The 12,760-nt window shown below is 51.5% G+C and overlaps 1 protein-coding gene across 2 annotated transcripts; it reads right to left on the reverse strand.

The window, feature by feature from the left end:
* Positions 1-5,964: 5,964 nt before the first annotated feature.
* Vax1 (ventral anterior homeobox 1) lies at positions 5,965-11,402 on the reverse strand. Of its 2 annotated transcripts, none has more exons than XM_047554630.1 (3): positions 11,162-11,402; positions 9,872-10,059; positions 5,965-6,006 (listed from the first exon to the last, which is right to left on the reverse strand). In XM_047554630.1, the coding sequence occupies exons 1-3, from the start codon at positions 11,400-11,402 to the stop codon at positions 5,965-5,967; spliced, it is 471 nt and encodes a 156-aa protein (XP_047410586.1). The 2 variants fall into 2 exon arrangements, with proteins under 2 accessions (XP_047410586.1, XP_047410585.1); XM_047554629.1 differs by lacking the exon at positions 5,965-6,006 and adding an exon at positions 7,541-8,116.
* Positions 11,403-12,760: the final 1,358 nt, after the last annotated feature.

Below are 12,760 nucleotides of genomic sequence, written 5' to 3' on the forward strand. Positions count from 1 at the left end.
GTTAAATGGGGAAAAAAGTCACAAAATAATACGTGTAGTATGAATCTATTTATATGAAAGAAAAATAAGAATCTTAAAATGTGTGTGTGTGTGTGTGTGTGTGTGTGTGTGTGTGTAAATGCATAAAAATGCCCTGGAAACACCACATTGTTGCAAGTATGTCTTATTCTCCCAATTTGTCATTCTGTCTTGCTCTACTTCATAGTCAACAATTTAGTGACCTTTCACACATGTTGCAGAAATACCAAGTTAGAGACTTGTATTCTGTAAGCCAAGGGAGAGGTTTCTGGTAGGACAATGAGGATGGAATTAAATGCCTAGTTATGGGATCACAGGGCTGCAGCAAGGGAGAAAGGTTGGTGAACAGGCAGGTGTTGAGGTCCAGAATTCAGCTCCAGTTGGGGAGAATGGAAGCTAGGGAAGGCATAGGTGGCTGTGGTCATGCTGCCTTCCCACGATCTCTGTAGGAACTCACCACGACCTCCCCAGCCTCAGAGTCCCAGATACCTCACCCGGCCCTCCTTTGTTACAGGTTCCTCATCTAATTCCCTATCTAACGCCAAGGAGACAGTCTCCAAGTTCCACCTGGACCCAGTCTTGAAACCAGTCACCTCCAGTCTGATCCTAAGCTGTGCTGATTTTATCTTAGCAAAATGCCTTGAGCCAGGCACGGTGGTGCACACCTGTAATCCCAGGGGCTAGGGAGGCTGAGGCAGGAGGATCAAGAATTCGAGGCCAGTCTCAGCAACTTAGCAAGGCCCTAAGCAACTCAGTGAGCCCCTGTCTCTAAATAAAATACAAAATAGGGCTGGGGATGTGGCTCAGTGGTTGAGTGGCTCTGAGTGCAATCCCCAGTACCCACCCCCCCAAAAAAGCCTTGAATCTGCCTCTCATCTCCGTTTCTGTCACCACTGCACCAACTGACCCACCACCATTGTCATCATTCTCTCTTGTTCTTATGGGAGTGGATCCTCCAATGGGTCTTTGCCTCGGAGTCCTTGTGCTGTTGTTCCCATACCTCTCCTGGAATTCTCTCTAAAGGGCCAACACTCTTTCAAAATGCTGAACTACGATGATTTCATGATCTTCCCTGGAGAACTTGTCAATGACTTCCCATCATCTTGAGGGTAAAATCTAGATGTCATCAACATGGTGTTCCCGGACCCACTCTTCTTCCTGTTGCTCTCAGTCACCCCATGCTGTAGGCCCTCTGTGCTTCCTCCCCGCTGCACCACCTACCATGCTATTTCCACACCACTTCATTCAACGGCTTCCCCAAGAAGCAAGGGGATTAGCACTCAGGAGTTTGCTCTGGAGTGCTTCACTCCAAGGACTGAGGAAGGGGGCGGAAGGAAGCAGCAGGGAGAGAAATCAAACTGCTCTGGGGTCTCAACAGAGACCTCAGCCCACCCTTTGTGGAGTTTGGAAGATGGGGTGAAGCAGTAAAGCTACCCAAATTCAGGATGCGAGGCTTTTCCGCTTGCCTATCAGTCATTGGAAACTCTCCTACGAAGTGGGACATGCCTTTGGGAAACATGGCTCTCTTCAGATGAAGCAATCCTCAAAGGACTAAGCATGGTCTAATAACTGACAGCCTGAAGTCTGTCTGACAAGCCATTAAAATAATAATTTATCATTTTTGGTAAAAAAAAAAAATGCTGTGCTTGCTAATGGTTGTGATACCCAGTCTAAAGGCAAGGGGAGTAAATCCCATCATGACTGGTTCAAGCACATTCCAAAAGCTTCTACAGGAAAGGACTTTAGACCAACCCCTCATCCACAGATGGGAGACTGAGGCCCAGAGAGAGTCTCAGACCGTCATCTGCCACACTGTTACACTCTTACAATATTTGAGGGTCTCTACTAGGCTTGTGCTAGATGTCTTATCCAATTAAATACTCCTGACAATCCTATGCAGAAAGAGCCTTAGAAGGAATAGGCTTAGAGCAGCAAGATGAGTGATTTATCTGAGATTATACTCAGTGTATCTGAGTGGTGGATCTAGGATTTGAACCCAAGATACTGTGAGTCCAGAGCCCACAACTAGTACTCATTAAAATGAATTGCTTTTCCTCTGTGCCCCAAACAAGTATCCTTAGCTTCGTGAGATACAGAGGAATGTGTATGTGTGTGTAAATGCGTATGTTGTTGCAATATATATTTCTACCTGCCTAGCAAACTTTTTATATGAAAAAGTTCATGTGAAGTTTTGTATGAAGACTTTATATGAAAAATTATATATGCATATGAAGTACATATATAAGATGCAATTTATTTCTAAGAATTGATACAGCACTACCACATAGAGCACAATATTTATTTTCTGTTTGGGGTTAAGAGGTTAAGCAAATATGCTTCTAAATGAAAGATACATGTCATATGGACTATAAATCAGAGACTACCCAAGTGATTTTCTGCTTCCATTTTTACTCCATGCCAGCTTCCAATCAAGAGAGTGGTGCATCTGAGTCCTTCAGCAAACCTGAAGACTTATCCCTTATCCTCTCCAAACCACCAGTTCTGAAAGGAAGCAGCCTGTCCAGCAAAGTGGTCCAAGTTAAATTTATAAAAAGACCCATGAAACCTGAGAAACCACCAAAGTTGATCCCTCTTTTCTCTCCTGCTCCATTAAGATGAAACATATTCCAGTAAAAAGACTCCAAGATGTAAGAATTTCCCAACATAAAAACAGTGTTAAATTACAATAGGATGATGTGGTCCAAGAAACTTGAAACCATGTCAGAAAAAGTGAATTCATTCATTCACAAGCATTTGTTGTATTGTTGCCAAATGCCAGGCCCTGAGCTGGAGGCTGGAGGCTGGAGGTTGGAGGCTGGGGGCTAGAGCTGCTGTTTTGGGACTTGTCATTTAGTACACTGGTTCTCAATTGTTAGTGCAATGAGAATCACTTTGAAAACTTGTTTTAAATGCACATTCCTGAGTCCCAACCCAGAGTTTGTGATTCCTCAAGTGGAGTTGAGGCTTAGGAATCTGCCTTTTAACCTGTTTCAGGTGATCTGAAGCAATCGGTCTTCAGGTTGAATCTTCAGAAAGCTTCTAGCAATTTTAAAGCTCTGATCAGCTATTTAATTAAGTCACTTAAACTCAAGAAGTCAGGGGATTGGAAGAGGCATGATTTATAAATACTTCAGGGAACCTTAGAAAAACTTTCTGAAATGGTTTTCTGTGGAACAACAGCCTACCAGTAAGATGCCATCTTACTGAACACTGTGTCATCATGTGGGAGATGCTAAAAGGAATTCATTGAATGAGCGTGTATGTGTGTAAAGATCTATCAACTTGTGTACTTATGTTTCATGTACTTTACCATAGGGTGCTTACAACATGAATGCTGTACCTCAATTAAAAAAAAAGTTTTGTTTTTTTTTTTTGTTATTGTTGTTGTTTTAAAGGAAGTATAAGACCAAAGAGAGTATGGGGTTTAAAGAAGCTGTTCCAGAGGGAAGTGAAGGAGCAAGTTAGGAGACTGGCAGGGAGAAATCCATATGCCTTGATAAAGGCACCAGGTGAAACTCAGGAGCATCATGGTAGAAAGAGGGTGGGGGAATGGGAATTAACATAGATGGAAGCAGGTAGGTTAAAGGTAGCATGTGTGAGACACCATGGACAGGGAGGAAGGAAGGAGAGAAGGGAGGAGGGAGAGACAGATGGAGGGAGGAAAGGAGGGAAGGGAGGAAAGGAAGGAGAGAGGGAGAAAGAATCCAAAAGAGGAAGGCTCTGTACCAATAGAGAACTTAAAATCTTGTGGCTGTGAATTACCATGTGATTTTGAGCAAACAATTTGCTCCAATCCTGCATGTGGATCTTTAAAATGGGGTTGGACTTCCCAAAGCCACCATTAGGAATAAAAGAATGGTGTATGTGAAATGCTATTTGTAGACCATAGAGAGTTGCTAAATACAACTTTGTAGGAATCTGTTCTGACTCAAGGTTAAGCCAACTGCAAGTGTGAATATGAACAAGTGCCCTGGCTCAGCTCCCCAAGTGACTTCCCATCTTTCCCACCTGACCACCAAACTGCACAGGGGTTAGTGAGAGGATTTCTTTCTTTTTCTGCTTTGAAACAACTTGGATGTTGCTTTGTGCCGCCGGAGTGTGAGATTCCTTTTAGCTCCACCCCTCCCGCCTTCCAGGCAGAGCCAGCTGTTGCCACAGAAGCTCTCTGCCTCCTCCTTGGCCTGTCAGTGTCCAGTTAGAGGCCAGCGGCCTCACCAAGGCAGCTTTCTGGGGCCCTTGGGGAAGGAGGGAAAATAAGACCGGCACTAAAATTAAATGAATTGTCTACAAATGTTTTCTAATTAAAATTGTGATTCTTTTTCTGGGCAGAAGAGGCTCTTTAAGAACAATTGCTCTTCCTGAATGGCAGATGAAGAGCTCAGCAGTTCTGCCCAAAGCCAGTGAGGAAAGGGAGGTGTGCATGGAGAGGTGACAGGTGATGGGCAGATCTGCTTAGAAAGGTCCCAGGCTCAAGCTCCTGAGAAGCGAGGCTGAGCCGTTTGGGAACCAAAGCTGGATTTTGTTTTTTTGTTCCATAAAATTATACCACCTTCTCCCTCCCTTCTCACCACTGGAGGACCCCAGAACCAACCTTGAAAATGCAGCCAGAGTCACCCACTGACTTGGCCTTGGGGCCACCAGGGCAGAAGAAGCAGGAGAAGGAAGAAATCCAAAATGGTGTGTGTGCGTGTGTGTGTGTGTGTGTGTGTGTGTGTGTGTGTGTGTGTGTAAGAGAGGAGAGAGAGAGAGAGAGAGAGAGAGAGAGAGAGAGAGAGAGAGAGAGAGAGAGAGCGCGAGCTCAGAGACACTGGGGAGAACCAAGGAGGAGGGGGGAGACAGCCCACTAGAGAGGAAGGAAAGGGGACAGGAGTAGAAATAGAATAGAAATGAGAAGCATTTTCAAGAGAGAAAAAGAAGAGGAAAGAGAGGACGATCCAAGAGTAGCAAAGAAAAATAAGAATCAACTGTAGGTGGATGGCTGCTCTGAGATCAGCTCAAGGCCAAGACCCCAAACCAGCAGTGTCCCAGTCCCACAGAAGGATTCCACTGCCCACACTGTGTCGCAGCCTCCTTCTGGATGCCTCAAAGTGGGGGTGCTGGCACACCACGCAGGGACTATGCAGATGCACCCAGATGTGCAGAGGTTCAGAGCCAGGTCGCTGTACCGCTGCTCGCGCTGCACGGGGCAGTCCGCCGGAGCAGAGTTGTCCAGGAGCACCCTGCTGCGCCCTCCACCTTCCCCAGATTTCTATCTACATCCATTACCATCGCTTAGGTCCCAGGACCAAGAGGAGGGAGAGGTCTTCTTGCAGGAATTAATATCTATTTCATTCTCTTACTCTCAAAGTTTCTCTGATGACAGACTTTTTCTAAGTCAGAAGAAAAGAACATCTAGCCTGTTCTCCGCCCCCCAGTAATTGCATAATTCCAAATGCACATGCAACTGGAAAACTCTAGAAACTGACAGTGTTAAGAGGCAGGAACTTTTGGTTGTCCCTAGACAAATTCCTAAATAAACCAAGAAACTTGTGGGGTAGGAGCCAAGGGGGTAGGATCTAAGGGACCCAAACCACAGGAACAAATAGAAGCCAGGAAGGAGACAGGAAGTGGACCAGGTCCTTGCAGCCAGGCGTCTCTGATTCTCTGGGAACCGAAATCCTCCCCAGACCGCATCCCGGGAGTTCACGGCACTAGTCGCAGGGCCCCGGTACTGCAGGGACTGCCACCCTCCGACCCTGGAGTCCCTACGCCGAGACTCATCATTTGCTGGGTCTTCTTTTTCTTCTTCTTCCTTTTTTTGTTTTTGTTTTTATCCTTCAAATATAAGACAAAAGTACACCTGATTTATCTCATAGATATATATATTTCACTCTCACCACATAAATACAAAACATCCAAATATCCAAAACATTCAGAACAAAGTTAGTAGCCAGGATTCAGTGACACCTACCCGCGTTTGCAACGTCCATTATTTTCTTCACTATTTGCCTAAGGGAGGGGGGGAGAAAGAAAAAAAAAGAAAGAAAGAAAAGAAAGAAAAAAAAGGGGGGGAAGCTTCCGACGTAAATAATTTACAATAAAGTTACTATTTTAAAAATGTTTTGCGTTCGCTTCGGATGGATGAATACATTCTAGACACTGCGGCAACTCGCGGTCTGGGTCTGTGATTTTGGTTAAAATGCGGATGGCTGTGACTGTGGGGACTGTCGCTGCTGCGCGGGCTGAGGGGTGAGACCGCGCCAGCGCCTGGCGGTCACGGTTCTGACTTGGGACCATTGAAGCCCTGGGGTTAGGGTGCGGGAGGGGACGCCTTTCCTCTCAGTCACGCAGGGAGGCATCTGGACAAGGAGACTAGGACAGAGGAGGCCAGACCACCCGGCGATCCGGGCTGCGTCCCTACCTGCCCTTCCGCAAAGATCTGCTCTGAAATCCAGGCGTTTCCTGCGTGACTGGATTGAAAGGTTTCGTGAACCGGAGGGTCTGACAGAGGAGGCAATGGGTGTTGATTCGTTTCCAAACCCAGCAATTCTGCCCTGAGCCACGCGTCTGGGAGGCGGTGGGGCGAAGCGCTGGTGTCCAGGCCACTGTTCTCTCCCAGAGGAGCGGGAAGCTGTCGGCCACCGCCCCGAACAGCCTTGGAGAAAAGATTCTAAATTTTCTTTCATTAGCGGCGTTTACTTTTCTTTTGCTTTCCCCACTCACAAATTTTTGCTTAAAAAATCACAACACCCGGAACTTTAATTTTGCATTGCCCCGTGGCGCATTTCCTATCCTGAATTTTCTTACCCCTTCCAAACGCCATTATCATCAGTATTTAACTGGTTCCACTTCATCTGGTTTTACGTAGTAATTATTCTTTATTGCTGATTAGATTAAATTTATTACCACCATGCCTACCATGATGCTCAGTTTATTGTTTCCTGGGGTTAGGGGAGACTGTGATTGGAGTTTTCCTAAAGGGGAGAAAACTCGGCAGGATGTGTCTCGCCAGGAAGCTGAGTGTGCACGACTATCCAAAGAGGTCTGCAAAGTGGGGCCCTGGGACTTCCGAAAGCCCTACTTCCTCTGGCAGGAGGAAGGAGTGTCCTCCTTTTTTGGTCTAAAGAAACCTGTAAGCTTTTTCATTTGCGTGCAGATTTCCTCTTTCAAATATTCATAGGAATAATTCGCTCGGCGGCAGCAGCCCGATATAGACCAGGTGTCCTGTGCCGTGGACTTAAAACCAGTCTCTTCCCTCCAGGGAGTGGCATTGGTTGGCTAATTCGGGCATTTTCCCCAATTCTTTGGATCACTCCTGGATTCAGAAAGAAGTTTGAGGGACTGGAACAGGGAGGAAAGGTAGAGGGGGGAAAAGCCTAAGTGAGATGAAATTGGTAGCAGAGCCTGTGGGATAGATGAGCTGTCAGAGGCCTGGTGGGAGCCAGGAGGCCTGAGCAGGAGCCCTGGGCGCCTAACGCGCTTCAGTCCATAAATAATCACCACAATAGATACTATAAATATAAATACAGGGAAACACTTAAAATCAGTCCAGCGCTTTTTTCTCGGCCCCTTCTTTATTGTTGGTCCGGGAGTAAGGCTCGAAGGCCGAGGAGCTCAGATACCGGGCGGAGAGTTCTTGCAAATTCCCGGCTAGCGAACCGGCCATTGTCAATGGGGCGGAGGACAGGCGGCTGGCGACCGAGCCAAGCAGCGAGGGCACCGGCAGACTGAAGAGGCCGTGGCCGGCGGCCGGCGCTCCTGCGTGCAGTCCCCCCGGCCCGGCGGGCCCGGGCCCCGGAGCGCCGCCCACAGCCGGCGGGTGCTGAGATGTGGCGCCCGCGGGGCCCGGGGCGGCGGCAGCTGCGGCGGCTGCCGAGCCCGCGGTGGCGCCCGCGCCCAGGGCGGGTAAGCTAGGCCCGCGCAGCGCGGACCCCAGAGCGCCGGTGGCACACGGTGGCAGCAGCGCGGGCAGGCCAGGCGGCGACAGCAGGCGGCCCTGCTCCAACAGCCGCAGCACGCTGCACGTGGCCGCGGTCTCCGATACCACCGAGCGCAGCTCCGAGTCCTTGCCCTGGTCCTTCTTCTGCTTGGTGCGCCTGTTCTGGAACCAGACCTTCACCTGCGCGCGGGGACGCGGAGAGGATGGGAGAAAGGGGCAGGGAAGATGAGCGTCAAAGGGAGCGGGCTCCTGGGGCGCGAGGGCTCCTGGGGCCCTCCCCCTGCCCCAGCCCTAGCCACAGCCCCACCCCGAAGCCCGAGAGGTCTGGGCACCCGAGCTGCTGGGGAAGCTGGCGCCACCACGAGGGGGACACAGCTCCACTGGGCTGCGCTTCCGGGTCATGGAAGCAGGCCCGGGCCGGCGCCGTTTACGAAAAAACAAAGTGATAAAAATGTCCACGACCAGAAGGGATTTCACCGGGCTGCCGCCCTGCCCCCAGCAGGATTCGGGGCTCACAGACATGGGAATCAGCTCGGCCTGAGAGCTCGAATTTCCGGTAGATGGTGTGAGGCCTTCAGCACGCAGTGCTGTGCGGGAAGCTGGGAGAATGGGAGGGGTGTTTCTTAGTCTTCCTGGACCAGGCCCCGGCCCGGGGCGCTCAGATTTAGCTCCAGAAGTGCTACTCCTGTTGAAGGCTGTAAAGCCTGCTTTTTAGGTTAAGACTTGACCATGAACTAACAGCAAGCAGCAAAGGGAGCTGTAGGAGAAATAATTTGTGCAAAGATGTACTTTACAGGCCAAACTTTCTCCACTTCCTCTCACTGCCACCCGGGTTGGAGGGTCTGATGATACTCTTAATTTGTCACTCGGGCTGCTCTCCATCATGAACTTTGGAATCATGGGAGGAAGACCAGAGACTGGGATAGACTACTACCCTCCACCAACCTCCAATCTCACATCCTCTTCTTCTGCCCCTCTCTGGCCTAGGGTTTTCTAGAATGGGATGTAGCAGCTATATGGAAAGGCTGTCCTGTCTATAAGAAAAGCTATGATGCCAATTCAAACTCTAAAAGAACATCCCACCTCTTCTATCCTCAGTCCTCAGAGTTCCTCCCAGATTCCAGGTCTAAATGCTCCCCATCTGCTTCAGAGCTGGGCATAGGGAAAGGATTTGTCATCAGAAGAAGGCTGCCTTACTAGGTCAGGGTGGTGGCATGCCCTGGTCAGTCCCCAAATGGCCTTTGCAGGACAAAGCTCTCAATTCCACAGTGATTCTGGGCCCAGAGGTCACGACGAGGCCAGCTTCAGGGACAACATGTGGATTTAATGTAAAGGAGAAGACCTAAAGCTCAGTCAGCAGTGCTGGCTCCCTGGACCCTAGCTCTTCCCGTACCTCTCACTACTGGCACAACAGACAGGGCCTCATAGCAGCATGACTGTGTCCAGAGCAAACCCAGAGGAAGCCTTCCTTAAGGGACAGGACAAATTTGCACAGGCAGATCTCTGGAGTTGCACACCTTTCTAATCTCACTTTCTGCAGAATGGGTTTGAGAGTTGTGTAATGCCCCTGACACGAAGGGGGCAGTGACTGGAAATCTGGCCAAAATGGGACGCCCAAATAGACAAAAAGTCCATCTTTATAGAGTAGAAGCAAGCAACAAATTCTTAAGTCTGGGAACCAATGAAAATTCCTAAAGGACAAGATTTGGTGCTACCTGGGCCAGTCCAAAGTGCACAAGAATTGGGGATGCAGAGGGAGAGGGACGACTTGTGGAAGGGGAGGAAGCCTCCGTCCTTTCTCTCCCATCAGCCCATCTCCTCCACTTCCCTTGGGAGGTTCTGCCCAAAGTCAAATCGGCTAGTGAGAAAGAACAAGCAGGGGCGTGGATGGAGGGAGCCTGCTGCAGAACAGTGAGCAGCCTGGCCACCGGGTACCTGGGTTTCGGAGAGGTTGAGCTGCCGCGCGAGCTCTGTCCTCTCGCGGCCCACCACATACTGGCAGCGCTGGAACTCCATCTCCAGCCGGTAGAGCTGCTCCGCCGTGAAGGACGTGCGTGTCCTCTTGGGCCGGTCCAGGTCCAAGCCCTTGGGCAGGATGATCTCTCGGATGGACCCCTTGGCATCTGGGGAAGCGGAGATGTCAGCCACCAAGAACCTCCCCCCTCGCCTTTCACCTCCTTAGCCAGAGCTGGCTAGAGGACACAGTCCCCAGCAGTCTGCCGGGGGCGAGGGTGCGGCCACAGCCGGGAATCAAAGACCATATGTTTATGGGGGGCAAAGGAGCTAACTCCACACCACTGATAAGAGGAGGGACCAGACTTGGTCTCTGTAGAGCCCTCCAGACAAGGGAGCGGGGGAGTGGGGGGTGGGGGGGAGGTGGTGGTTGGAAATCAATTCCAAATAGACTTATGTTCCTTCCGGCCTAGGGGACCTCGGCTGCGCGACCCGGGTTCCCTGTAGCCAGAGGGTGCCTTCACTGACCAGCCCGGGTCCTGCGGGCATCAGGCGGTTGAGCAGCCTGCGCTCCAGAGGTTCCCGCCCCCACCCCGGGACTCTTGCCCTCCCGAGTCCGGGCGGCGGAAGGAGGAGGGAGGGAATCCCAGCCGGCGGGGCCTGGCTCTGTGCTGGCGGGGGCGGCGCCGACCCGAGGCCCGGCTTCGCCGCCGCCGCTGCCCGGGCTGAGCGCACGCTGCGCCCCAAGTGAGGCCAAACCAAGCAGTAAGCCGGCAACCGCAGCCCCGCAACCCAGCTCGGCCGTTTCTTCAGGCAGCGGCGACCAGGCCCGGAGCGCAGCGCCAAGGCCCTCGGCCCGGCGCACCAACTGGCCCGGCAGAAGCCCGCGCTCCCTGGGGTGTGCTCAGCCTGCCAGGGCGCAGGAGCCCGCAGGCCAGCGCCCTGCAGGTCCTCCAGCTCGGAGGGCGCGCGCAGGTCCTCCCGGAGTTCCCGGGTCGGAGGCCGCAGCCTGGTGGCCGGCTTCGTTCCCTCAGCCCCTCGGCTCTCCCGGCAACCTGGCCGGCGGGGCCCCTCCGAGCTTGGAGGGCCGAGACCCTTGGAGAGCGCGCCGGGGAGCCCCACGCTCTAGTCCCAAGCGGCTGGCCGCACCCTGGTAGGGGAGGGCCAGCAACTTTCTCCGAAGTCCCAGCCAGCAACCCTCCCCGGAGGCGCGCAGCTCGGGCCCTGGCGTCACCCCCGAAGAACGCGCCCAACAGCTCTGCCCATCCCTACCTCGGACCAGGATCCGGCGGCAGTAATCCGGGTCCGCTGCCGAATTGGATTTACTTTTGTTACAATCTTCCTCAGCGCCCGACGCCGAAAAGGCGCCCTGCGGCTCCTTGAGGAAGGCGGCCGGGAGGTTCCCCTCTGCGCCCTTGATCTCCCGGCTCTCCTTATGCGCGTTCTTCGAGACCCGGGCGGCCTCGGTGTCCGAGTGGCACCGGACGTCCATTTTGTCTGGTTTCCCGAACATAGGCAACACAGAGAGGGGGAAAAGGGAATAATAAAACAAGAAAGAAAAAAGGAGGAAGGAAAAAAAGCAAAAGGGGACAAAACCCCTACAACGCAGCCTCTGAGCTCAGTCTGGCGAGAGGCAAGCGGCAAGAATGAATGTCCCCGCGGGGCGGCTTCGGCGGCCGCCGGCGGGTCAGCGGCGACGGAAGAGTGGCGCGCTCTCAGAGAGGCGGCGGGTCTGGTCCAGGATCCCGGTGCAGCCGCGGCGAGGCCGCTTCGTCAGTGCCCGCGTCTTCTGAGCACGTCCAATGTCCCCAGCCTGGCGATCAGGTAGCGAACAGCGCAACTCCGAAATGCTGCGGCTCCCGCCTGTTACTGAGATGGCGAGTTGTAGTTGTCCGACACCCGGGGGGACGCACACTCGCTGTTGCAATTGATTACGGGTAATTTCGCAGCCCCCACGTTTCGGTTACCTCATGAATACACTAAATTGTTTGGATAATATATCAGATCGTAATGGATGGTTTCTGTCCTTGTCCCCAATCAAGTAGGGGTTTAGCCAGTGAATAAACGGAAATGATTGGTCTTGCTTTCAGGAAACACACAATCAAAGACCTACACTTCCAGAAAAACTTTTGACAAGATTCATCCTGAATTGTTAGTACCATTAGCAGGCATTATTAACTTTCCCTTTGCCTTTGACCCTCCTGTTCACATACTGGCTAGAGGGGTTTTCTCCACACTCGCCAGATAGCGCTGAATGAGGGTGGAGGGGGAGGGAAAATACCCCTCGTACACCCTGCAGCAGAAGAAAGCAGTTGCCTCTGGGTGGAGAGAGCAGGGGAGGAGAGAAAGTTTTCCCCAAAAATATATCCCCCACACTCAAAAAAGCCAAGCTTTTCCCCCAAGCAGCTCCTTAACACACCTCGACGCTGACAGCCATCTTAAACTGCCACCTCTCTTCATTTAGTTCCAGTCGGATTTTTTCATGCCTGCACCTCCAGCAGCCCTGAGGCAGCCCATTCAAAGGGCAGCTTTGTGCTCTGAGTCCAGCAGGAGAGAGAGGGGGAGAGGGAGAGGGAGCAGAGAAAATCTCAACTGTGAGATCTGCTTAAAAAAAAAAAAAAAAAAAAAAAAAAAAAAGTTTTCCCCTAGCTATTTCATTGTCTCTGCTACAATATCTTTGAGAAAAGCAACAGCCAGTAATCCAATAAGAGCATTGATTAGGCTACAATGATTCAATTCAAGCGCATGGCCTTGTGCAAGGAGCATGCTCCAGCCCTTCTCGTCACCTTGCCGGGGCAGAAGCCCTCTCCACGCCGCTCTCCCCATTCATTCCTTTATGGGAAATGCGGAGCAAAAGGAGTGAAAGATGGC

Source organism: Sciurus carolinensis, chromosome 5, assembly GCF_902686445.1.
Source record: "Sciurus carolinensis chromosome 5, mSciCar1.2, whole genome shotgun sequence".
NCBI lineage: Eukaryota > Metazoa > Chordata > Mammalia > Rodentia > Sciuridae > Sciurus > Sciurus carolinensis.